Source organism: Podarcis vaucheri (genome assembly GCF_965113315.1).
Source record: "Podarcis vaucheri genome assembly, chromosome: 3".
NCBI classification, from domain to species: domain Eukaryota; kingdom Metazoa; phylum Chordata; class Lepidosauria; order Squamata; family Lacertidae; genus Podarcis; species Podarcis vaucheri.
Window position 1 is genome coordinate 28,434,244 of NC_138761.1, and position 25,926 is coordinate 28,460,169.

General features: G+C 43.9%; 1 protein-coding gene and 1 long non-coding RNA gene across 4 annotated transcripts in view; one reads left to right on the plus strand and one right to left on the minus strand.

Annotated features, from left to right (window-relative positions):
- Positions 1 to 25,926, plus strand: part of LOC309529784 — a 760,251-nt gene that overhangs the window by 675,976 nt on the left and 58,349 nt on the right. The window lies entirely within an intron of this gene.
- The window catches only part of PTPN14 (protein tyrosine phosphatase non-receptor type 14), a 119,405-nt gene that overhangs the window by 42,023 nt on the left and 51,456 nt on the right, over positions 1 to 25,926 (minus strand). For both annotated transcript variants that reach the window (XM_082217317.1, XM_082217316.1), the window contains exons 4-5: positions 5,936 to 6,033; positions 2,087 to 2,154 (exon numbers count right to left, since the gene is read on the minus strand). In XM_082217317.1, coding sequence (XP_082073443.1) covers positions 2,087 to 2,154; positions 5,936 to 6,033 — 166 coding nt within the window. The remainder of the gene's footprint in view (positions 1 to 2,086; positions 2,155 to 5,935; positions 6,034 to 25,926) is intronic.

Sequence of the window (25,926 nt, forward strand, 5' to 3'; positions counted from 1 at the left end):
CCTTCCTTCAAATATCCAGTTAGCTATTACATTGAACGACAGATTACACATGCTCATAGCACTATTTTAGCTTCCCAGTACTCCCACAAAGTAGACTTATGTATGCGTAACTCAGAGTAATGAGATGAAGCTCCCTGTCAAGTGTGTGAACAAAAGAAGGGCCCTGCAGGATCAGGCCAAAGGCCCATCTAGTACAAAATGCTGTTTCCACAGTGGTCAGTCAGATGCATATGGAAGGCTGACAAGCAGGACATGAGCACAACATCGTTCTCCTGATCGTGAGCCCCAGCAACTGTTACCTATGAGGCACACTGCGTCTGATACTGGAGGTAATAGAACCATTAGCAGCTACTGACAACCTTATCCTTCATGAATTTGTCTAATCCCCCTTTAAAGTTGGCCATTGGTACGTCCCGGGGAAGCAGATTTCTAGATCCATTTCAATTGGGGTTTAGGCCCAGTTTTGGCACATAAACTGCTTTGGTTGCCCTATATGATGACCTCTCTTGAGGGAGAGACAAGGGAAACATGTCCCTGTTAATTCTTCTTGGCCTCTCAGTGGCTTTCGATACCATCAACCATGGTATCCTTCTGGAGCAACTGTCCGAACTAGGGGTGGGTGGCACCGCTTTGTGGTGGTTCCAGTCCTACTTGGATTGTTGTTCCCAGAGGGTTTTGCTTGGGAATGCCTTTTAGCCCCATGGCACTGTCAATTTGGTGTTCCGCAGGGCTCAATCCTATCCCCCATGTTGTTTAACATCTACATGAAACTGCTGGGTGGGGTTATTCGGAGGTTCGGGGTACGTTGTCAGCAGTATGCTGATGGCACTCAGTTCTATTTCTACTTTACATCTGCAGGTGAGGCAGTGGAAGTACTGGACCAGTGTCTTGTCTCAGTAATGGACTGGATGAGAGCCAACAAACTGAAACTCAATCCAGATAAGACTGAAGCACTAGGGTGGCTCCCTAGACTGGATGGGTGGGAGATTGCCTGCTCTTGATGGGGTTACACTTCCTCTGAAGGAGCAGGTTTGTAGCTTGCGGGTACTCCTAGATCAGGGGTCAGCAAACTTACCGCGCCTTGGGCCGGTGTCTCCAGCGCCGAGCGCGCAGCAGGCCGGAGGCTGGGGGAGCGTGTGCCCATGCGCGTGCGCACACGCTATTTCCGCTGCACTTCTGGGTCGGAGGAACACCGGAAATAGCTTGTGCGCATGTGCATCCTCCGACCTGGATGTACACTGGAAATAACAAGCTATTTCCGGCACTCCTCCGACCCGGAAGTGGGCAGCCACGCAGCGCAGCGCTGGTAAGAGCGGGCGGCGGGGGTCGCCAAGGGCCAGATAAATGAGTCCATCAGCCCTTATCTGGCCTGCAGGCCTTAGTTTGAGGACCCCTGTCCTAGATCCTTTGCTGTCGCTCCAGTATATGAAGTGAAAGGTCAGTTTTTGCTCCTTCTCAGTTGTGTCCCGGGAAGGTCCACTTGACCAGGGAGGAGGCAGTGACTGGTGTACGTGTGCGGGCATGGCTTAGGAGGTAGGGTTTCTGGAAGGGATGGGGTTTTTAGGCTTTTGTGGGAAGTGGCCATCAATATATAGCAAGCCCTCAACTTAGATGGATCTAAGTTGGATGGATCTTAGATGGATCCAGGGATCGCACCTAAAGACAAAATTGTATATAGTAAAAAAAAAAAAAATGGGTGCAACAGTGGGTGGGATTGCCAAAGTCTTTCCCTCCAGATGCCAGCCCCATTTCCATTTTTATTTAATTTGCCAAGTGTGTAAAGTTGAATGCGCACAAATTAAACGTGCGTCAATTGCGAGCTTACTATATTCCAAGGTAGGAAGAGACAACAAGCACTTTACTCCACGGACTTCTTGAAATTTGCTGAAGGTCACGGTGGATCACTTAACGAGCAGAGCTTAGGTGGCCATTTGTCATGTCAGCTTTAGTTGAAATTCCTGCCTTGCTGGTGGTTGCATTAGATAGCCGTCAGGTTCCCTTCCAACTTTACAATTCTATTATTCTATGAAGCAGGAAAAGCCTACATGCAAAAGGTGAAATGAAAGATCAAGGTTTATGAACTCACCATAGGAAACAATACATATTCCCGGAGAAAATCATGAGATGCAAATTGATGGAAGTCTCCAAAATCAGCTGGAGAGGAAAGAGGGAGAGAAAATTAACCCGCAAACCACATTAGCTCAGCGCTCCCTGCACATGAAACTCTGAATCTTGAACAGATACAAAAATGTTTAACATGCAGCGAACTGGGATGTCCAATGCAAATATGAGAGCATGGTGTCAAATCTGTGACTTAGAGGGGAAAATCCCTACCAAAGGAAAGACCTTTTCTCACCAAAGGATATTTTATTCTTTTAGTAAAAAACCACCCTTATTTAACTTAAACACAAATTGCTTGATTCCTCCCAATTAAACACTGCCATGGAATCCATTTGGATGAAAAAGAGTTTAAAACTATTTTAAACAAACTAAAACAAAACATGCATACATGCACACAGGACCAAAAATGTTCTGATTTCATCACTTATATTTCTAAAATGTTGCAAAAAGGAACAGCTTGGGTGTGTTTCCCAATTAGGATGATGTCATCCTCTTGATCACAGATCAACAGATCACAGATTTGAGGTAAGGTTTATGGATTATTTTTATACCTGGCTTCCATTTTCATGAGTGTACCTCCCTCACCTCTCTTTCTCTTACCATCACACATACACACAGAGAGACACCCCCATATTTGTGACCCACCAAGCCAAACACAGTTAATCAGGAGCTTGATAATCTTCCAGATCATTATGTCTTAGAACACATACTATAAATGGGGCTTGCTAAACCACTTGCAGGTTGATGAGACAAATATGATGGTCTGTGTTCAGCTTATGACAAATCTCTTCAGGTCACTATGATATTATGCAAGCCCTCTCTTGCCCTACTCTGAAAAATGGGACGCGGGTGGTGCTGTGGTCTAAATCACTGAGCCTCTTGGCCTTGCCGATCAGAAGGCCAGTGGTTCAAATCCATGTGATGGGATGAGCTCCAATTGCTCTGTCCCAGCTTCTGCCAACCTAGCAGTCTGAATGCATAACAGTGCAAGTAAATAAATAGGTACTGCTGTGGTGGGAAGGTAAATGGCGTTTCTCTGCGCTCTGACACTTGTTACGGTGTTCCGTTGCGCCAGAAGCAGTTTAGTCATGCTGAGCACATGACCTGGAAAGCTGTCTGTGGACAAGCACTAGCTCCCTCTGCCTGAAAGTGAGATGAGCGCCGCAACCCCATGGTTGCCTTTGACTGGACTTAACTGTCCAGGGGTCATTTACCTTTACCCTTTAACTACTCTGAAAAACAATTAAGTTTTCTGAGCATTTCTGTTGAGAAGCCGGCAATGGAAGATTCAGTGCCTATCCTTTTCTAAGGAGGAGATATTTAGTTGTTGGTCTTAATAAGTTCCTTCGCAAAATGGGGACAGACAATTCAAGTGGCTGTGGAAAAGAGAACATGCATTTTTAGACTTCTTCCTTTTTTGAAGTCTCCAACCCTCCTAGGCGAGATGGATGAAAATCCTGCCCGTAAGTCAAAGTTGCAAGGTGAACTCTAGCAGAAATGTTTTTTCTGTAACATCTCGAAGGTTGCAGAATTCTTTTTCTCATTATTTCTAGCAGTTTTGATATCTTTTTAGGAACTTGTGCACAAACTTTTCTTCCAGTCATGAGGCACTGTAGGGCACTGGATTTTAAATTCTGGTTGTGGGTTGCTCTACATATGTGCTTACTCCATTAGGGATGGGAGTGACTGACGGCTTTTTATGTATTCAGCACATAACATCATGCAAATAACTGTATTCATTTTTCAGATGTTTTGGAATCGGGAGAATGAGGGTAGAAGTATTTCCTGAAGGCTATAATACTGTCTGTAAAAGACTCTCCCACCTACCCCGCTTCATTTTAACAGAGAGAAATATTGCCCAAGAGCTCTTGCTTTGTTTTATTTGAATCAGATCAAACACTGCTGAAAAGGTTCTCAAGATGCTGGAAATTCCCCTCGTAAATTACACTAGTCAAATATTCTTGCAAAGCCTTCAAGACAATTTCATATGATTACTGGGTGCCAAAAATGCTGTTTCATTTCATTTCACATTATAAATGTGTGTTTACTTCTAAACTAGAGAACATAAGCAGATAAGAAACTGTGCATGTAACTCTTTTTATTTTTTAAAAAAGATGCACACAAACTTTTTAAAACACACACACACACACATCTAAATGAAGCAGGGGGGAAACCTGTAGGAATTCCCTATGTCACTTTTCAATCAAGGACAATGGGGGGGACAGGGGAAAACTGTAACTGATTGTATGCTTGTTCCTATATTTTAATTTTTTTAAAAAAAAGGTTATGCAGAAAATGAACAATGTGAGCACATAAGGCTTTCTGAATGCCTACAACACTGGAACAATAAAATGCATTCTATCTCAGTCCACAGTAAAGCTTTTGGAGCTATGCCCTGAGAAAAAACTGGCTTAGTTTGGCTGTAATGAGAAACAATGATTTTCTATTATGAGAATGAGCTGTGGTGAACCTTAGTCTCGTGCAGTCATCCTCGCATCTCCTCCCTTCCATTTCTGATTTTTAAACTAACCACAGTTTCCAATTATGTCCTAACTGTGGCTTGTTCAGATGATGATTAATGAGAACAAGTCAGAATCTGGAACCACTTTGATCCTGGTTGGCTATCATTAAAATCACAGATTAAACAAACCAGTTTCCAGAGTCAGACATCTTGGGGAACTCTGGTTAGTTTAAAACAGGGGTGCCTAACCTGTGGTCCTCCAGATGTTGCTGGACTCTAACACCCATCAGCCTCAGCCAACAGGGTCAATAGCCAGGAATGATGGGGTTTCTAATCTAACAACATCTGAAGGGCCACAACTTGGCCAATCATCGTGTAAAACTACTACTCTCCATCCCTGGGTTATGAAACAGAAAAGGGAAAAGAGGAAGCAGTACACTCATTCATTTAGTGGGAAACCATGGTTTACCCACTAAAAGAACTAGACTACTGTTAGCTAGTCACAATCTATAACAGTAGCTGCAGGGTAGAGGGGGTGGATAAGGCCCAAGGGACTTGTTTATCCGGCCGCAGAGACCCCCGCCACCGCCCGCTCTTACTGGCACGGCACAGCGCAGGGACCCACTTCTGGGTCAGAGGAGCACCAGAAATAGCTTGTGTGCATGCGCATGGGCCTCATCCGACCCAGATGTGCACAGGAAATAGCGTTTGCATGTGTGTACGGGTGCGTGCTCCCCTGCCCTCCAGCCCACCGTGCGATCATCGCTCAAGACAGTGGCCCGAGGCAAGGAAAGCTTGGAGACCCCTGGCCTAAGAGCATCAGATGAGGAAGCAAGAGTTAAGGGTTCAAGGCCTGTTCCTAACATGATTTCCCCCTCTGTTTCAACATTTGTTCACTCTCAATATTTCCAGTGTAACTTCCAGCTAATCGGGATGGGCAGCTACATAATGAGAAAGAGAGAGAGACAGACAGACAGACAGACAGACAGACAGAGAAATACAGTGGCTAGAATGTTAAACTGCTCTTTCTAATTTAAATTATGTGTTTCAATCTCATGCAATAGTCCTGGGAATCTCCACCATAGGAAATGTAGCGAAATAAATTTCTAACACTTACAGTTATGCCAGGAATTATTTCTTGGGGGCTGAATTCCATACATATACTATTTCCAAATTATAAAGTGGCACTTTTAAAAATGTCAGTCAGTGGCTGTCATCTGAAATATTTTGAATCAAGCCAGCTACCACGCTGAGCAGGTTGCCACATCTAGTCTACAGTAACTGGAACTTATTCCTGTGGCAGTCAAATAAACAGATAATAAGAGAAAGAGTGAGCAGGTGAGTTTGCCGTACCTTGAACCGCCAAGGCAGCTAACTTGATCCCATGTTCCCGTGAAGATCGCAATCGTCCATCAAGAACATCTTTTTTTACCTGTAGGTAATACTGATACCTGTAAACAGGAGATACAGCAAAATGAAACCAACAGTACCTACGTCTGGGATTCCCCTCACCCCACCCCGAAAGAACAAAGAGATTGCTGGGCAATTACATTTATACCCAGACATTCTACATGGTTTGTTGTGCATTTGAACCAGAGGGCGAGTGCTTCAGCATGGAAGAGAAATACCTATTCTAAATTCCAGGATTCTCAACTGCATGCAGAGCCTACATAGCAGACTCCATGTTTCTGCAAGCTCCCTTGTGGTCAACGGGACTTACTCTTGCCTTTTCCTGCTGTGATATATCAAAATCCAACCAACACAGTGCTCCTCCAGATACAGTCATACCTCGGGTTGAAGCAGCTTCGGGTTGAGCGTTTTCGGATTGCGCTTCGCAGCGACCCGGAAGTTACAGAACGCGTTCCTTCCGGGTTTCGCCACTCACGCATGCACAGATGCTCAAAATGACGTCATGTGCATGCGCGGAAGTGGCGAATTGCGACCCGCGCATGCACAGACGCGGGTTGCGTTCTGCTCTGGATGCAAACGGGGCTGCGGAACGGATCCCATTCGCATCCAGAGGTATCACTGTAGTCTGCTTAATAAGCATTCATCCTGATTTGCTTTCACAAAGGCTTGTGTGGAGGTTGTGCCCACTGTTCACTGAGCATTCATTCTAATACATGTGCATGGGAGTTATATAACAATGAGCATTCATCATTCTCCTCCCTGCTCTGTGTTTACAGCGGTACCTTGGTTCTCAAACTTAATCCGTTCCGGAAGTCGGCAAACCTAAAATTTCCAGTGTGTGCTTGAATCCGTCCCTGAAAATACTGACAGTCTGGAGGCTGCTAATAATAATGATCTATAAAGATGTATTGTAAGAAATCAATGGAACTCTCTAATACGTTTTCAAAACAGTTCCTGTAGCATTTCTGCAAGATGTTAGCTATGAGTCTGGAGCATCTGAAAAATGCCTGCTGAAAAACATTTGTTTATTGATAGGCAAAGCTCTTCTTCTCATTCTCCAGGGCCACGGAAAGATAGAGATTCAGAGGCTGGCCGCTAGACAGCACCAAAGGTCCGACCAAGCCTGAATTCTCCAGCTTGCTGCACAGTTGTGACATTATAATTAAGAATGCACTTCGGAGCCTGGCTGAGCACTGGAAAAGGCCAGGGAGTTTCGCTAGATGCTAAATTTCTGAAGGCCTGTGGGGTTTGTCTAAATTAGGTTGCTTGGAAAGAAAAATAAGCCTGGAGTATGTGAACAGAAGACCTTCCGTTAGCAAAGGGAGCAGAGTTTTCCCTGTTTTGACTGTACATATAATCGCTGCAAGGCTGCCAATCTCATTTCAACGGGTATGCAGGGGAGTGGAAAACAAGTCCAGGCAAAGATGGAACTACAAGATGGTTGTTTCCCTTCAGCAGAAAACGTGAGTTGTAACCTTACGCACCATCAGATGCATATCACGGCATTTACAATAACAGACTAGAGTTGCACTTGGGGAGTAGAACAGGGCAAAAGTTTTAGCCCATCCAAGTGAGAGCAGCAAAGCGGAACCACCTCTTTCTGTCTGAAGCCCTAATAAAAAAATTCCTTCCAGTAGCACCTTAAAGACCAACTAAGTTAGTTCTTGGTATGAGCTTTCGTGTGCATGCACACTTCTTCAGATACACTGAAACAGAAGTTGCCAGATCCTTCTATATAGTGAGAAGGTGGGGAGGGGTATTACTCAGAAGGGTGGTGGGAATGGGAGATTGGCAGATAGCTGAGATGAGCCTGTTGACGACTCTTAACGACTGTAATAGGTCTTACAGGAAAAGGCAAGGGGTGAGAAGGTGAGAAATGGCTTAGTCATGTATAATGAGATAAGAATCCAATGTCTCTGTTCAGACCAGGTCTGAAGCCCTGTCACATTTTTTTAACCTCATTACTGTACCATGGAACACATATTTAAACAGCAGCAGCATCCATTAAGCAGTGACGCTTGAAATGTTGTTCAGTTATTTTTAAGCAAACCGACCAGCGTAACTCTGTTGCCCTGTTCTGTTCATAGACCATGTCCATGTGACTAATACATGAAAGGGGTTAGAGCAGGCATCCTTAACCTCGGCTCTCTAGATGTTTTTGGCCTACAACTCCCATGATCCCTAGCTAGCAGGACCAGTGGTCAGCGATGATGGGAATTGTAGTCTCAAAACATCTGGAGGGCCGAGGTTGAGGAAGCCTAGGTTAGGTCAATCTAGAACAGCCTTTCTCACCTCTGGATGTTGGACTACAACTCCCATCATAACTAGCTAGCAGGACCAGTGGTCAGGGATGATGGGAATTGTAGTCTCAAAACATCTGGAGGGCCTAGGCTGAGGAAGCCTAGGTTAGAGTCATTCTAGAACAGCCTTTCTCACCCCTGGACTACAACACCAACACCATCTGGGGACCCAAGGTTGAGAAAGGCTGCTCTAGAATGCCATGATTGTGGGGTTGTTGTTGTTTTTTTAAAAAAAGAAGCTCGGGCATCAGAGATGGGCCTTGCTGGGCCTCTTTAACTCCACTTTTTAGCTATTCTCAAGGAAGTATGAAGTAAAAAAGCTGAATGCATCTGCAGAAACAAACACCATACAGAAACACTCAGTGAAAGATCTTGGTTTGTTGACATAAGATGGGTGAAACAAAATGGCCTGCACTAATTTCTGTCTCATACCACGGGCTGCATGCTGTTTTTTCACCTGTAAGAACTATAACTGCCAACTGATCGATTGAGCAAGTACAAATTGGGTCAAGCGCAAGCGCAGATCAATGCGATCAAGTATCAGGTGCTCACACCATTCTATCAGGAGTTGTGTACCACACAATGTGGGAAATTGGGCCTTTCGTGTGGTGGTACCTGCCCTCTAGAACTCCCTTCCATCAGTATATGGTCTTTTCAGTGCCTGCTGAAGATGTTCCTCTTTCAAAAGGTCTTCCAAAAATCTTTATCTATGTGCTGTTGCAAACTTCTTTTTCATAATGGTTTATAACTGTTTTTATATATGCAATTGTTTTATCCGTTTGCAACTGTTATATATATGCTTCAGGATGTCTCATGGGAAGTGATTCATAAGTGAGAAGTTTCTAGTGTTTAAACTGATTAAGTTTAGGTACATCTTCATAACATCAAAGTCTCACCAATAATGTATTTTTATTAAGTATATTTTATTTAGATCATTGATATATCAACAATTATTCCAACTAATAGCCTTAAATGAATAACATTACAATCAACTAAAAATAGCATAGGGTTTACCCTGCTACTGAACTTATTATTCCAGAACATCTAAACAAAAACAAAACAAAAAAAACCACACCCCACAATCGCTCTATAAATTTATTGGGTTGATTTACACATATTCTGTTATAGTAGGTATCGTCACTATGGCCCAGATCTTTTTGATTCATTCAAACTCTGTAGCAGGTATGTTCTTATTCTAGTTCTTTACAATCACTACGTTTGCAGCAGTGGTAAGCTTAGTTTCCACTTCTTGATCATTTCTGAGGAAACAGATTTTACGGTAAATAAATATATTTTTAAGATACTAAAGGAAGTGTGTGGAGTAAAGAAACCAATATGTCTTGAGGGGAAAGGCCATTACCTTGCTATAGTAATACGCAAGGATGGAAACAGTTGTCGTCGTCCCTCACAAATAATAATAATAATAATAATAATAATAATAAACACCTGTATGCTTTTAACTTTTAGCTCAATCCATTAAAATTAGCCTCTGCTGAATAATCAATGGAAGCTTTTGTTGATCAAACAACCATTCCAGCTGTCTAAACCTTGCAGCCTTACTGTGACTGTAGGGTGTTTCATCAGCGCAATCAATTCCATTTGCAAAATGGACCTTTCCTCCCCCTCTCCCTGTGTGCACCTCCTGCCTCCCCCAAACCTGCTCTGGAAGGTTGGGGAAAACCCCAGAAAAGATTTAGGGTTTAGGGTGGGAGGAAGAGGGGGTGGGGATTTCTGTTGCACTCGTGCAAATCCTTGCACTGATGGAGCTTGTTTCTTTTCACTACACTGGATGCAACCCACTGTCTAGATACTGGATGTCTCCAAGCTATACTTTCAATTGGGTGTATTTGAAAAAATTAAAGGAACGTGCTTAATAGCAGCTTCTAATATGAAACACGCACCTTGGTTGCCAGCAAGGTACAACTCCTTTTAAATTCCTCTCTATTACGTAATTACTGGATGGACCGGTAGCCTGTTAATTAAACAGCCTAGACCTGTTCCCATCTTCCTGGTAATTTCTCAGGGATTTGAATGGTTTTTATTTTATTTTTTAAAATGAAAACGATGCCGAAGAAATATTGATTCGGTGAATCATAGAACTAATGAACATTTTCTTAAAATGTAGCAAGTTTGGGATGACAGGCATCCCAGTCCCTAGCAGCTTAAAGAGAGCAGTGAATTGCGAAACAGGAACTGGAGTAGGCTGATATGTGTGTTATAAGAGAGGCAGCGTGCTGCAGCAGCGAGAGTGATGGGCTAATACCAGTCCAGAGAGACCCAGGTTCAAATCTCCAGGAAGCCACAAAGCCTGCTGGCTAATCTTGGGTTGCGGACTTGCCCTCTGGGTGGAGAACCATATATGCTTCCCTGAAGCTGTTAAGGCAAAGGGACCCCTGACCATTAGATCCAGTCGTGGCCGACTCTGGGGGTGTGGCGCTCATCTCACTTTATTGGCCGAGGGAGCCGGCGTACAGCTTCCAGGTCGTGTGGCCAGCATGACTAAGCAGCTTCTGGTGAACCAGAGCAGCACACGGAAATGCCGTTTATACCTTCCCGCCGGAGCAGTACCTATTTATCTACTTGCACTTAGACGTGCTTTCGAACTGCTAGGTTGGCAGGAGCAGGGACCAAGCAACGGGACCTCCCCCCGTCACGGGGATTCGAACCGCCGACCTTCTGATCGGCAAGTCCTAGGCTCTGTGGTTTAACCCACAATGCCACACCCACATCCCTAAGAGATGCGGATCCCTAAGGGATTCTCTTAGGGATCCCTAAGAGATCCCTAAGAGATGTTAAGAGATAGGCAGGATAAAACAATAATTGATAAACGGATCAGGTTTAAGGCAGTACCATGGGGGTCTTGGAAAGTGAAACTGATGGATGTGCTCTCGCTTCTACCTGTTTGGCCTACTTCTCACCAAGATAGTAATCCTGAGTCTGCAGACCAGTTCAAAGGACTGTCCATCATGCCAACTGGCAGCAGGGTTTCAGAGATCATCCACTACACATCTTATGGTGTGAAATGGTTGGGGCAATATGTTTTTCGCACCATACCTTCGAGATTTCCTCTCTTCTTTGATTCCGGGCTCGTTTTCTCCTTTCCTACGTTATGGGGGAGGGCGCAGGGTAAGGGTTGGGGACCTGCCATCACCACCTGGGAATTAATGTTCTCCCACAAATCTTACTCATTTTTGTCCTCAACAGATTTCAGGTTTTGGATGTACTAAAATAACCATTTTTTATTAATATTTTTTGAATTGGTTAGTCGCTTGACTTGCCTGGGGCAACCTGAAGTGCCTTGCAAACAAACAAAGAGAAAGACAAGAAAGCCCCCATATAGATACATTAAAACCAAGACAAAAAAGACACTTAAAATAAATGTATTAAGATTAAACCTTTGGGGTGTTTTTTTTAAAGGGGGCAGTAATATAGCCTGTGCTTTTGCAACAAAATGGAAGGCATGTCTCAACCCAGTCCTTAGTGCCTGCCCTTGAACTCTTGAATTAATTAAAGCAAATTACAGGGAGACAAAGTACAATGCATAAGCACACCAAACTCCCTTCACAACCACCTATTAATCAGGGTTAATCCAAAATACCAGGAGATTCAGGACAGTACCAGAAATATGCAGGCTTTGGGTTGTTGGGATTTTTTCCCCCAAACATCATACACACATTTCTGGAATAGCCTCCAATTCTTTACTCCCTTTTCAAAGACATTCTTGAGCATACCTCAGCTGAACTAGGACCATAAATTGTAGCAAATCCAAAACAAGGTGACAGCAATTAAAAAAAAAAAAGCACAGAGGCCCAATGGGATTAACCCAATTTGTCAAGCTTGGAAAGGAACAAGGAAAAGACAATTTAAAAAGAGAAAAGGCAGCTGAAATGAGCAGGGCAGGAAGCAAGCAAGAGGGTGGGGGAAAGAGCATGCTTTCCTTTCCATTTTTTTTTTTAAAAAAGTCCCAGCTGAACACCATGTGCTTCTTATAATTAGAGTGCTGAACAGTTTGCACTGGGCATTGGCTAAGTCAGTGCCTGCCACTCGAAATAATGGGCTGGAATTCTCAGCACCCTGCTTTCCCCTGCCGTGAACACTCTTCCCAGGGTTTTGACTCTTGATCTTTTATTTGTGTTATTATTATTTTTTATTAAGAATTTAAACAAAACATATTTTCTTAATACATATCATCCTTGATTCCCCCCCCATTTTCCCCTTCCCCCCATAAAATAACCCACCCTCCCCCCCAGACTTCCCTCAGCTCCAATCTCTGGTTTCTCTACAGATGCTATTCTCTGCATGTTACATAATTGTATAAATCCTTCATTTGTCTGACTGATTATTGTCAATAAAAAAATTGTGAGTGTTTATTCAAAACCTGCCAAGGAGTCCAGTTCACTTTGTTGTTTCTTTAAGTGCTTTGCAAAAGGTTCCCATTCATCTTTAAAGTCACAGCTATCCTTGTCCCATAGTTTATGAGTCAATTTTGCCTGTTCTGCATAGTCCATCAGTTTCTCTTGTCATAGGTCTTTAGTCGGGGTTTCCTCGTTCTTCCATATTTCTGTTATTTTTAATACAGGAAGAGCCCTGCTGGACCCAGCATGCTGTTCTCAAGGTGACCAACCAGCTGCCTACAAAAAGCCAAGAACATCACCCTCCCCACTTCAGATCCCCAGCAGCAACTGGTATAAACAGGCATAGCTGTGCAGTGAACATAATTACCGGTATATCGCTCTCACAACTAGTTGCCATTGACAGCTTTATCATTCATACATAGCAGCTAAAGGGGGCCCAAGAATTATTTAAGAAAGAAAGGTCAATTTAGCACTACAAGGCAATGTTTTATATGGGGAACTTGAATTGATTCACATGATGGGGGGTCAGGCTATCCCACAGACAACTTCCACGCATGCTAAGGAACACAGCTCACCATAATAGAGTTTAATTGTGCCAAGCAACACCAACTGAATCATCCCCAAATATGCTTCTGCTTGCTCTGAAAGGGACATGCCACTAACATTACAATGTGAGGGAAAGAAGCTTGGGTTACACACTGAAGCAATGTGAGTCAACAGTTTGAAGATTCCTCTGGTATTCAGCCAGGTTAATAGCCAAGTCAGACGATGAGATTCATGCTAAAAGAATCTTAAGGATATGGCGAAGCCAAATGTTAAAAATGAGATGCACTGCAAAGTCTTGTAAAGGAACCATCCTTGGTGGATCGTTCCTTTATATTTATAATTTACTTGTTACCCATGGAGTAACTTACTGCAATCCTTTTGTTCTTTTCCACATTTCAAATATGTGGTCCAGAACAAGTGTGATGCTGAAAACCATGGCATGCCTGATTATTATTCCCATTTTACAGGTCAGGATTTGTTTCAAATATTTCTAAGCTGTCTTTCACGGCCTTCCCAAGACAACTTGCGTTAATAGCAAATGCACAATTTTAACCATAACACTGGAACATATGATTCAATTTATTTTTTTTTAAAAGAGTCAGCTTAAATAAGCCCAATGCAATAAAATTCAATAGCTACCAATAAAAACCCCAGGAGGAGAATGTGCAGTAAAACCTTCAAGTAAAAACCAGGGGAAAGAAATGAGTTTTTAAAACTTTCCTAAAAGACCTGAGCTTAGGCAGCCCATCATATATATCTTAGAAGGGAACTCCACCACTGAAAAGGCCCAATCTCCAATGTATTCCTCATCTCTCATGATGTGATTCCCTGCCTCCTTTCAAAGTTTGGACCAAACCTCTGTTGGCTGTTTTGCATGCACTGGGAAACTATGAGATGCACGATCCTTGCAAAAGTGAAGTGGAATAGCTTTGATTCTGCTTTGGTTCCTTGTATGTAAGGGGAAACCCACCCTCATTTTGAAAGTTCACATAAAACAACAAACGATGGTTTGCCTTGAATGAAGAAAATAGACAGAAGAGAGAAGAGAGGGTAAAAGGAGGAGAAAATGTGAGCCTGAGAGAGATTCTCACAGTGAAGCAACACATTATCTTCCAGGTTGTAAGCAGTTTGTATAGAAATTGGCATGATGATAAGCCTCTTTTAAAGTCACTCTTACTTGGAGGCAAGTCTCACTGTACTGAACATGACTTATTCCTAAGTAGGTACGGTGGTACCTCGGGTTACAGACACTTCAGGTTACAGACTCTTCTAACCCAGAAATAGTACCTCGGGTTAAGAACTTTGCTTCAGGATGAGAACAGAAATCGTGCTCCGGTGGCGTGGCAGCAGCAGGAGGCCCCATTAGCTAAAGTGGTGCTTCAGGTTAAGAACAGTTTCAGGTTAAGAATGGACCTCCAGAACGAATTAAGTTCTTAACCTGAGGTGCCACTGTATGCATGGGCTTCAGCTGTATTTATGTAGAGATGCCCTTTGCAATCCCAAGCCAATGTGGGTCACCTCTCAAGAGGGGTTATGTAAAAGTGACATCCTCGCGCCCAGGTATGTGTTTACAGCTCACTACAGCGCTAAGCTCTGCAAAAACGCCACAGGTCTGGGCAAGCGAATGGAATTCTTTTGTGACTTGTAGGCTCAACAGTGTTGTTAACTAAATCCCAACTTCAGAATCACCTGTGCAACAGGATTGTTTTCAAATTATACATTCGGTTACCCTCCGTCGACCCAATTGCCTTCGGGGTTGGGTACGCTGGCAATGGAGTCTGCAGGCACTGGGGTGTGGTGTGTCATGACCCCGCTAGCACTGTGGGAACTGTAGTTCTGGGAGGGGAACCGGAGCCTCCTAAGAATTCTTGATGGCCTTAACAAACTACAGTTCCCAGGATTCCTTTGGGAAGACGTGACTGTTGAAGTGATGTCACAGTGCTTTCAAGGTACAGTGCGGACGTAGCTTAAAAGTAAACTTGGAAGAAATTCTCCTTCCTTCCACGTGCAACAGGGCAGGGGGGGAGAGCATATGAATGCAATGCTTTGCCTGGGTGTGCATGTAGCACCTGTTGCTTAAGGTTCTGTGCAAACCAGCGACATTGTTATCCGACCTGGGCAAAGACTGAGCAAGTCCTTTTACTGTCAGAGTCAAATGTACACTGGCATTGGGTCTCCTCACTGGTGTAGCTTGATGGTCACACTGAAATGCTGCTGTGCCGATAGAGGCTGTGGAGAGATTGAACATCTCATGAAATTTTGAGGATATATTTATATTTCCCTTCAAATTATTCATCAGCCACTCTCCAGTGAATTATTTGAACGCCCTAGTAGAACAAAGCTGCATTCATTTACATTAGTTACCCATTCACTGACCTCTCACAGTGCATAAATTCCTCACTGTTAACTACATGGGGGTGGGAGAAAGAGTGGGGGGGGAGTTAATCATATTCGGATAATTATCTTTCCCCTCCTTGCACAAGTGGGAACTACCATTTATTTTTCTGCGCAGAAGCATCTGCAGATATGCTTTTCCTATTTTCATTTGAGGAAAAATTACATCCTCATTACAGAGAAATCTACAAATTGTAAAACCCAAAAGGTCAGGGCCACTTTAGTTATTTCAAACAAGTCATGCTGAAAATGCCTCGTACAATTAGTCAGTAAGTTGTCTCGTTTTAATTATTGCTTTCATTTTTTCCCGTAACAAAGAGGGTTAATTGAACTCCGCAAGCACTAAGATGCAAGAAAGGCGCAAAGGAAATTGTGTCACACTTTTCAACTCCCATCTTCTTTCAGGCTCGTTTGCATATTACAATGGTTATGCAAATGCAGCTAATTACATTAAGCTCTCCCTCAACAGTTTATACAAGGTGTGGCCAGCTCTTGAGTTCATGGGAATGACTCTGCAGCCCCGACGGAAACCCGGGGTCCGTACTTTGTTGCAGAACACAATTCTCTAATGGATCATCAACCTCTAAATTCAAACTGATGCTGTCTAAACAGTAATGGATTTACAATTCTGGGGCTTAGGCAGCATAGGAGTCATCACTGGGATGGAATGGTGGCCGAGGTATGCAATACGTGGTTCCAATTTAAATATAACGCAGCCGAGAGGGGGTAGTTCTCAGATACAAGAGTGAACTTCAAGATGCAAAGGGTGCTAAGTGGGGTATGAATGCAAAGAATAAGGTTCCCACGTACAATGGGACTCCCCACCCCTGTGTGCCCCCTAAACCTGTTCTGGGTTTTCTCCCCAACCCTCCAGAGGCAATTTCAGGGGCATATGGGCAGAGGAGTGGGGGAGAAAGTCCTATTGCACAAGTGGACCTCGTTCACGCACACAACAACTTAGTTAAGAACATATGAAACGCCTGCTGGATCAGGCCATCTAGGCTAGCATCCTGTACTCACAGTGGCCAACCAGTAGCCCAAACAGCCTGACCAAATAAAGCAAGCGTGAATTTTTTCTCCAGCAGGGGAAGGGTTAAGTGGCCTATAAATTATTAAATTAAATTAATAAAACATATAAATAAGTATTACCCTATCTTTACATACCGCTACCACCTGATACAGGGAAGGGCTATAGCTCAGTGGTGGAACACCTGCCTTGCATCCAGGGCCAACCCAAGACCTGAGGCGAACAACAAAATGGCGTCCCCACCCCACCAGGGAAGAAAAAGCGAGTGAAGATGTACACCAGGAACAAAGGGTGGGGAGAAATCAAATCAACCTCACATGACGGTTGAAGGCTGCCCTGGGGTGAAAGAGGCCTGCTCTGAATCTGGGTGCAGACTCCAGAGAGCAGGCACCACCATTTTCTCCCTAAGGATGGGCCAACACTGCCTCCGAGGGGCTGCTGCAGACGTGGCATTGTGGGGGCTGTCGAGGAGGTGGAAGATCCAGCCTCGAAAGAGCATGCTGCATTATTATCTTGGGAGATGTTTAGTAAGGCCAATTCTGGGGTGATTTCTAATACTTGCTTGGTTATTTTACTTATTTCTTGTATGGTTGTTGTCCAGAATTGTTGGATTTGGGGGCACTCCCAGCACAGGTGGAAGTATGTGCCTGTGGAGATGCACCCTCTCCAGCATTTTGGTGAGGTTCCTGGGTGTATTATCGCTAGTTTTCCTGGTGTTAGGTACCACCTGTAGGTGAGTTTCAGAGTGAGTTCTTTTCTTTTTGTTGATATGGATTTAAAGGGGGTTTAGACCACAATTTGGTCCATTGAGTGGGGTTAATCTCATAGCCTATGTCATCCTCCCATTGTTTTTTGAGTGCATCTAGGGAGTTCATGGGGAAAAATATGAGAGAGAAACTATGCACACACTTTTGTAAATCAAGAAAATCAATAATAAAAAATGAAAGAGAAGAAGAAGAGTTTGGATTTGATATCCCACTTTATCACTACCCGAAGGGGTCTCAAAGCTGCTAACATTCTCCTTTCCCTTCCTCCCCCACAACAAACACTCTGTGAGGTGAGTGGGGCTGAGAGACTTCAAAGAAGTGTGACTAGCCCAAGGTCAGCCAGCAGCTGCATGTGGAGGAGCAGAGACACAAACCCGGTTCACCAGATTACAAGTCTACCGCTCTTAACCACTACACCACACTGGCTCTCAGCATGCTGCAGCTGCTGCCACAGCAGCAGCGAGCAATGCATTCCTTGGAGGCTGGGTCTGCTGCCTCTCTGGATGCTGCTGTCTGAGGTGGTTGCCTCACCTTGCCACATGGGTTGGCCGGTCCTGATCCTTGGCATCTCCAGGTAGGGCTGGGAGAGACCCCGTCTCAAATCCTGGAGAGCCATTACCTGTCAGAGTAGACAACACTGAACTTGATGGACTTGATGGTCTGACTCAGTATAAGGTAGCTTCCAGTGGAACTATGAATACCAACACCTAGTCTGGTTACATTTGGGCAGGGCCACCTGGTGGAGGCATAATTCAACCCATAATCTGGCACATGAAAAGGTCAAAAGGCCTGCTTGCTTCTCGTGAGCAGCGAGGTGTTTTTGAACGTTTGCAAGCAGAAACCTTCCCCAGCAGGAACCAGGGGAACCAGTGAGCAAGGGCAAAGAATTGCTTGTGCTGAGATTGCAAGCGGGTAGCAAGGAAATGGATTTAAGCAGTCCAACCCCACCAGCAGCATGAGATGCTTAGGTGATGTCACTGTTTGGGCAGAACACTATGAATCATCTTTGTTGCTATATTTATAAAAAGATGCAAAGGGGCACCCTCCTTCTGCAGTGCCAACACACTTCAGCACATCATGGTCTCAACATGCCCAGGACCAAACCCTTCCCAGTGGATTAGCAGATTTCCCCTCCTCCTTGTTGGTGGTTCCTGGTGGTTTCTGCCAGGCAGAGAAAGAGGGATGACCTATCTGCTACAAAGTGATAAACTACTACTAGCAGTGATAAACTACTAAGCTGTACTAAGGTCTTCAAGACTGCTGCGAACACAAAATGTGGTGGTTGATTTGGGGAGATGGCCAAGGCTTACTTACCTAGGAGTAAGTCCCAACCAATTCAACAGGACTTACTTCCAAGTAGCCATGGGTAGGACTGCACTGTAAATGATCAACTTGTCGTGTGAATTCAGGATCTTTGTTCTTGCAGGCAAATTTCAGAAACTTCCCCATTGTCAACTATTTCTATTTCTATGGTCTGATTCAGATGCAAAGCTAAAATGGAGCTTGGCGCTACATGAGTGAACCTGCTTAAACTTCATGCTCACGTTTCCCCCTTTTTCAGCGCATGCCAGAGGAGGAGATGGGGAAAATCTGCTTCAAGTGCAAATTGTGGTTAATTTAAACCATGTTGTACTGAATCAAACCATAGTTCCTGATGCTGGATTTTTCCAATAAACCAAAGGTTAAATACCGTATTTTTCGCCCTATAGGACGTACTTTTCCCCCTCCAAAAATGAAGGGGAAATGTGTGTGCGTCCTATGGGGCGAATGCAGGCTTTCGCTGAAGCCTGGAGAGCGAGGGGGGTCGGTACGCACCGACCACTCTCACTCTCCAGGCTTCAGGAAGCTATCCGCTAGCCGTGATGCACCCAGATGCTTGGGGAGTGCTGAGCTCAACACGCCCCAAGCTTCGGGCTTCACGCAGCGCTCCGCTAGCCGTGGGAGAGCTGTGCGACTTCGTGCAGCTCTCCCACGGCTGGCGGATAGCAGCCTGTTCTGTGGGCTGGGGTCGGGGGAAGCTCGGGCTTCCCCCGTTCCAGCCCCGCACCTGGGGGGGAAATATTTTTTTCCCCTTTATTTCCCCCCCAAAAAACTAGGTGCGTCCTATGGGGCGAAAAATACCGTAATTACTGTTCCTGGTTTGGATATAATAACAAACCTCAGTCGCTTTAAACCCAATACAGTGGTACCTCGGGTTAAGTACTTAATTCGTTCCGGAGGTCTGTTCTTCACCTGAAACTGTTCTTAACCTGAAGCACCACTTTAGCTAATGGGGCCTCCTGCTGCCGCCGCGCTGCCGGAGCCCAATTTCTGTTCTCATCCTGAAGCAAAGTTCTTAACCCGAGGTACTATTTCTGGGTTAGTGGAGTCTGTAACCTGAAGCGTATGTAACCTGAAGCGTATGTAACCCGAGGTACCACTGTAGTGGGTACGGTATTTCCAATTTCTTCTTATGGTGCACACCTGAAGAAGGGACAGGTAAAGTGCTTGCTCTTAAGACACAAGCAGGCTCATTCATTTTAGCTGCCAAATGTACAAGTTGGTCTCTGTGCTTCTACTGAATAGGGTTGTCAACTTTACTAAAACCATGTTTAAAGTTACAATATGCATTTTAATTGGAAACTCACAACCATCTTATGGAAAAGTGTGCTTTGAGGTACAACTCAAATGGAAACTTGCTAATCAGGCATCAAACTCTTTTGTTCCTATTCCTGGGCAATCCCACCCCCTCCTCCCGTAAAATGTACAAATAGAAATACATTTTAGAAAGCAAGAAAAAATATACTTAAATCTGAGCTTCTTCTTGATACTACCACACCTAATTTTAGATCATGCCAAAGCACCGTAATGTTTTTTTCCCTTTCCAGTTCACATTGTAATACTTTTTTTTTTTTTTTAAGGGACTGGGAAAGCAGCAGCAGTTCTGTAGCTGAGAGCCAAAGGAAAAACAGCCCTGTCATTTCCAATATAAATACAGCACATTGCTGAAAGGGCTCAAATGATAAGCAGCTTTCCGGTCTTCCTTGCGTCCTCAAACGAGGTTTGCTCTGATCACTGACTCAGTTGCGTTCCCATGAAGTGCAGAGGAAGGAAACCAGAATACCATGAATTCAGGAAGCTTCTTTTTTCTTACTCTTGTTCAACCAACTAACTAGCCACACTGGGTATGGCTCACATCTCCTGGTGGCAATCAATGAGAGCGAACAGATTTCAGCAAGTTAGATTACAGCGAACTGGCAGTAAAAGGCGCCTGCGGTATGCCCACATTCTAAACGTCCCAAGCCTTGCCCCACCCCTCGTTCATCCTAAAATTAACCGTTAAGTTTTGAGGGTGCTGGGTGCCCATCTTAACACCTGAGAGGGACTGTAGCGAAGGAAATGGTCTTTCAGATATTTGAAGCCTATGCAAGAGAACTGAATCAGCCTCCACAGCATTAAATAATTAAACAAATAGTCCAGTAGCACCTTAGAGACCAACTAAGTTTGTTCTAGGTATAAGCTTTTGTGTGCATGCACACTTCTTCACGAAAACTTATACCTAGAACAAACTTAGTTGGTCTCTAAGGTGCTTTATTTATTTATTTATTTCGACTGCGTGCTACCTACCTAAATCTAGCATTAAATAACGTCAGTTTTGCTTATGGGTACAGGCTGCATCAGTGTAGAAATCAATCAAAGGTTCTCAGACTGCCCATTCCATGGACTCCCCAAGTATTACAAAGGACGAGTTCACACATGTATATTTGGGCCGCTCTGACTTTGCAACGCCATTGCGCAGGTGAAACAGGCAATTGTTTCATACCAAAAACTTTCAGCGAACCTATGTGTACAACCATGAGTCACCGAGAGATATGTCAATGCATACAGTGGTGCCCCGCAAGACGAATGCCTCGCAAGACGGAAAACTCGCTAGATGAAAGAGTTTTCCGTTTTGGAGGTGCTTCGCAAAACGAATCTCCTATGGGCTTGCTTCGCAAGACGAAAATGTCTTCCGAGTTCCTGCTAGTTTTTTTTTCCTTTCCCCCCTTTTTCTAAGCCGCTAAGTCGCTTATCAGCTGATCCGATAAACTGATAAGCCACTAAAAGCCGCTAATAGCGCTAATCCGTCCATGGGCTTGCTTCGCAAGACGAAAAAACCGCTAGACGAAGAGAATCACAGAACGGATTCTTTTCGTCTTGCGAGGCACCACTGTATTACACGTGTGCCTGCTGCCTCAATGATATAAAGCTGCCATCAGAATAATCTGAACACCCCCTAGTCCCGCCCAGGAGAAATGCATTATTCTACAGCAGAAAAGCACATTATACAATCCTATACACGTCGATTTAGAAGTAAGGCCTGTTGCGTCCAATGGGGCTTAATCCCTAGCTGTAAAACTGTTTAGAATTGTGGTCTTTAAGAAGGAAGTTCTAAGCAAACCATCTTGCTTCAAGCGTTTTGATCTTACCACAAAATGTTTTGTTTGCCTCTAAGGTTTTAGTTTCATTTGGCAGAGCCATGCTATATCACTTGCTCCACGTGCCAATAGAAGCCACGAGCCTTTTACACACCCCTTGGCTACACTTTTCAAAGTTCATTCATTTACGAGTCCACTTTATTCTCAAGACGTTTGAAGTACAGTACTAAAGTACTGCTGTTTCCCATGTCGTTCTGAGTGTGTTTGTTGGGGGAAGGAACCCTCAACCTTTCTAAAAATTATTTTAAAATATTTCTTCTTTAGACATGTTTTTTAACAGTTAACGTTTAAAGCGCCAAGATGTGTATATTATTTTTAAAGTTGTTCCCCCCCCCCGAGCAGCCCAGTCTCAATCAAATGTAAAGCAATCACACAAAGCAAGCCGCTCATTCAGGCCATACATACAGACTTGATCTGGAAGGTTTCTGACATAAATGGCATTAACAAAAAAACTGTCAATGTAAGCGGTGAAGAAACTGCATTTATTTAACCCAAAATCTAGGAGGAGTGGGGGATAGGCCAAATCAAACCACAGTTATGAGCTAATCTGAATCTACCCAATCCAGAATCCTCATTCTGACATTAGCCAAATAGGGAAATGTAGATTGGGGAGACAGGTAATTGAAAGTGACTCAGTTGCAGCATCATGTATAATGTTCAGCTGGGACCTGGACAAAGGAACTTTAAGTTAAATAATAAAATACCAAACTCTCCTAACCTTGCACCAGAGTTTGGAGAATCCACCTGCCCAGCCCTTTGTTTCAAATTAACTGCAGCCAAGGTTAACCTCAGTTTGTTCCCACCAACAGTCTCCCCCAAACAGTACCCTTGTTGTGGGTGGACCAGGTGTAGACCATTCAGCCCCTTGAATGGGTGACCATTGGAAGTCCTGCTAGAGAGTAGGACATGACTCGCTGAAGCCCATGCATACAGTGGTACCTCAGGTTAAGAACTTAATTTGTTCTGGAGGTCTGTTCTTAACCTGAAGCTGTTCTTAACCTGAAGCACCACTTTAACTAATGGGGCCTCCTGCTGCCGCTGCGCGGCTGCTGCACGATTTCTGTTCTCATCCTGAAGCAAAGTTCTTAACCCGAGGTACTATTTCTGGGTTAGCGGAGTCTGTAACCTGAAGTGTCTGTAACCTGAAGCGTCTGTAACCCGAGGTACCACTGTACTAATTACCAACATGAAATTGCTCTAATATCTACAGACAGTAAGTTGCAGCTAGATATGTCTGACTTTTCCAAGTTAGGAAATACACATTTCAAATGTTTTCAAATACTGTATGAATATTCTGCCTTCATCTCCCTGACCTACACAGTCTCTCTCTCTCTCCCCCCCCCCCCAATTTTCAAGGCTGAGAGCCTAGCAAAGCCTCAATATGGTCTTGAGATATTTGCCGCAAAGAGTTCAGGCTTCAATACTCAACACAATGGGAACAAGCTCTCCATTCACTGGTGGGAGTCAGCAGGGAGAAGGGTTTGCCATCCTCAGCAAATTATTTTTATAAACAGCGAATTAAAACCATGAAAGCACTCTCATTCCAAAGCCCACAGGAGAAAGTTCTGACCCCTCTAGAAGAATCCCGTGGAATGAAAACAAAGAATCCAAGAACATTAAACTCAACACATGACCATACAAAAACACCCACGATGAAAAAGTCACATAACTTTCAAAAGGTGCCTGGCCTAATCTATTCTGTTCCAGGTTTCGCAACAGGTCTGCAACATTTTACTGATAATATTGAAGGAAAGCACGGCTATTAAAAGTGTGCCAAAATTTGGCCCCCTTTGCAAGATACCTGCAGCCATGCAAGACCTATTTTCCTATGGTGTGCATTGTGAGCATGAATTCTGCAGCCATGTGCATGAGACCAGTGTGGGTACTTGGGGTGAAAAAAAATTGGGAGGGGGATCCACACCCCGGAGCAAAATAATCTGATCAGCAGCCCCCGGTTCAAAGGCAGACTGGTACAGTAGGATACCCAAACTAATCAAGGTAACGAAAAGTGCACTGTTTAGAAACAATAGTTACCTGACCAGAGGATTAATATTTGCACTAAAAATTGCAAAATGGAGGGAAGGCACTTAAAAACAATGTTCTCACACTGCCAACAGTTATAAACATGCAAAAAGAGTTTATTGCAAAGACAGACTGAAATGTTTGAGGAAACTATGAGTGCCTTTTTCCTTGCTGGGAAACAATGGGTGCAGGGAGAGATGGAGGCACAACTGTTTTTTCTTCTTGATTTATAATTCCCCTTGCCATCACAAAACAGATTTTCATCCTGCATCATTTTCCAGGAAAGTTAGAATCACAGGATGAGAAGAACAGGCTGGTAGATAAACAATGACAGAACACTGCTCACATTACGAGTTCCTCACTTTATCTTACTTTGCTTTGGATGCCGAGTCAGAGAAAAAAAGATGTATCTGGGAAAATTGATCCTGGTTAGAATCACGAACTATGAGCCTGGCATGGAAAAGGCAGACAAAATGGAATCCACAAAGACAGATGAGTGAAATTAGTGCAACTCAGTTGGACTTCAAAATACCGCATGATAAGCCAACTTGCTGCCTCTGAATAAACATCTAGTTGCCACTGTGTTTTTGATGTGGGGTCCTTTTGTAAATGTGACCTTCAGTATTTCATACAGATAATTATTTATGGTGTTTTTCTTTCCTCTCAAGCCCTGGAAAATGTCACACCGGTTAGGGAATGGACCTGGTATAAGGAGCCGAGTTCCTGTGGCATTGGACATCTTAAAGGCCCACAGCAGGCTTAAGGATGATTCACATAACCAACCCATGTGAGAAAGGATGCGTGAGGGGGCTCAACCATGCTACAGCCACACCGTTTTAACGTTACTCCTGATTTGTTTCTGTGAAGATGTAACACTACTGCAAAGTTAAAGCAACCCGTAAACGGAGGGGGGAATTCACACCGGAAAACACATGGAAGGTCTGCACCAGGCCTTAAAATTTACTGAAAATGTAAAAAACAAACAACACTGTACTTGTTGAGCTCTGTAGCCTGCTTTCATATTACACTAATTTCAACGCATGTGAATAGGCCTTGGCACATTACAGTTCAATGAGCCTGAGGAGATTCAAATGCCACTCATGTCCTTTCAGGAAGAAGTACAAAACCTGTGTCTATCTAGAAACACTAAAATGGCAGCTCGGGATTTCTGCTGGAATCGTCCACAGTGACCTAGACTGGAGAAAATCTAGAGCCACTGCTGAACTCAACGAGGCATGTTTCTGAGACGACACGAATACGATTGCAGCGTAAGTCAGGTAACACAGCCATATGGTGGATTTTGTCTGTGCAGCTAGAGAGCCGTGTAAACATGGCCGTTTGATCTGCAAGTATTATAAACGGGGATCTATATCAGCAGCAAGGGATGCATTACACTTGAAGAGCCGACTTAAATTAGCAATCCATGCAAATATCTGTCCTTCAGAGGGCCATAAAGACTGCTTTATACCAGGTAACTATTCAAATTGCAGGTGCTTCAGCTACACCAGGCAAGTACTGTACTTCCACCTGCAGACGGCTGGCAATACAGAGAACAGCTGGATGGCCACAAATTTGCTGTTTAACGGGTCTGTAATTAAAGTACCGACTTTTTTTGGGGGGGGGAGAGGAATTGCTCACATTCCTGCCTGATGTTGCTTAAGGCTCCTTATTTATTTATTTAATGTCATTTGTGAATTGCCATGTATGAAGCACTTTGAAGCAATCTTACAATACAATAAAACCACATATAAAACAACTGCATGCATGAAAACAGTCAAAACAATGTTGAATCCAATGCAGACACAGCACTCAGCTACATTGGCAAAGAAAATGAGCCTTATGTGCGTTGTTTATGCTTTCTAACACTGTGACACCAGATGGCACTGCGGAGTTCTGTTTTTGCTTACCCCCTCCCCCGCTGAAAGTCAGCCTAAAATTGCCTCCATATGTAAATCTTATGCAAATTTATGCTACGGACAGGTCCCCAGAGTTTTTTCAGTACAGTGGTACCTCTGGATGCGAACGGGATCCGTTCAGGAGCCCCATTCGCAACATGAGCAGAACGC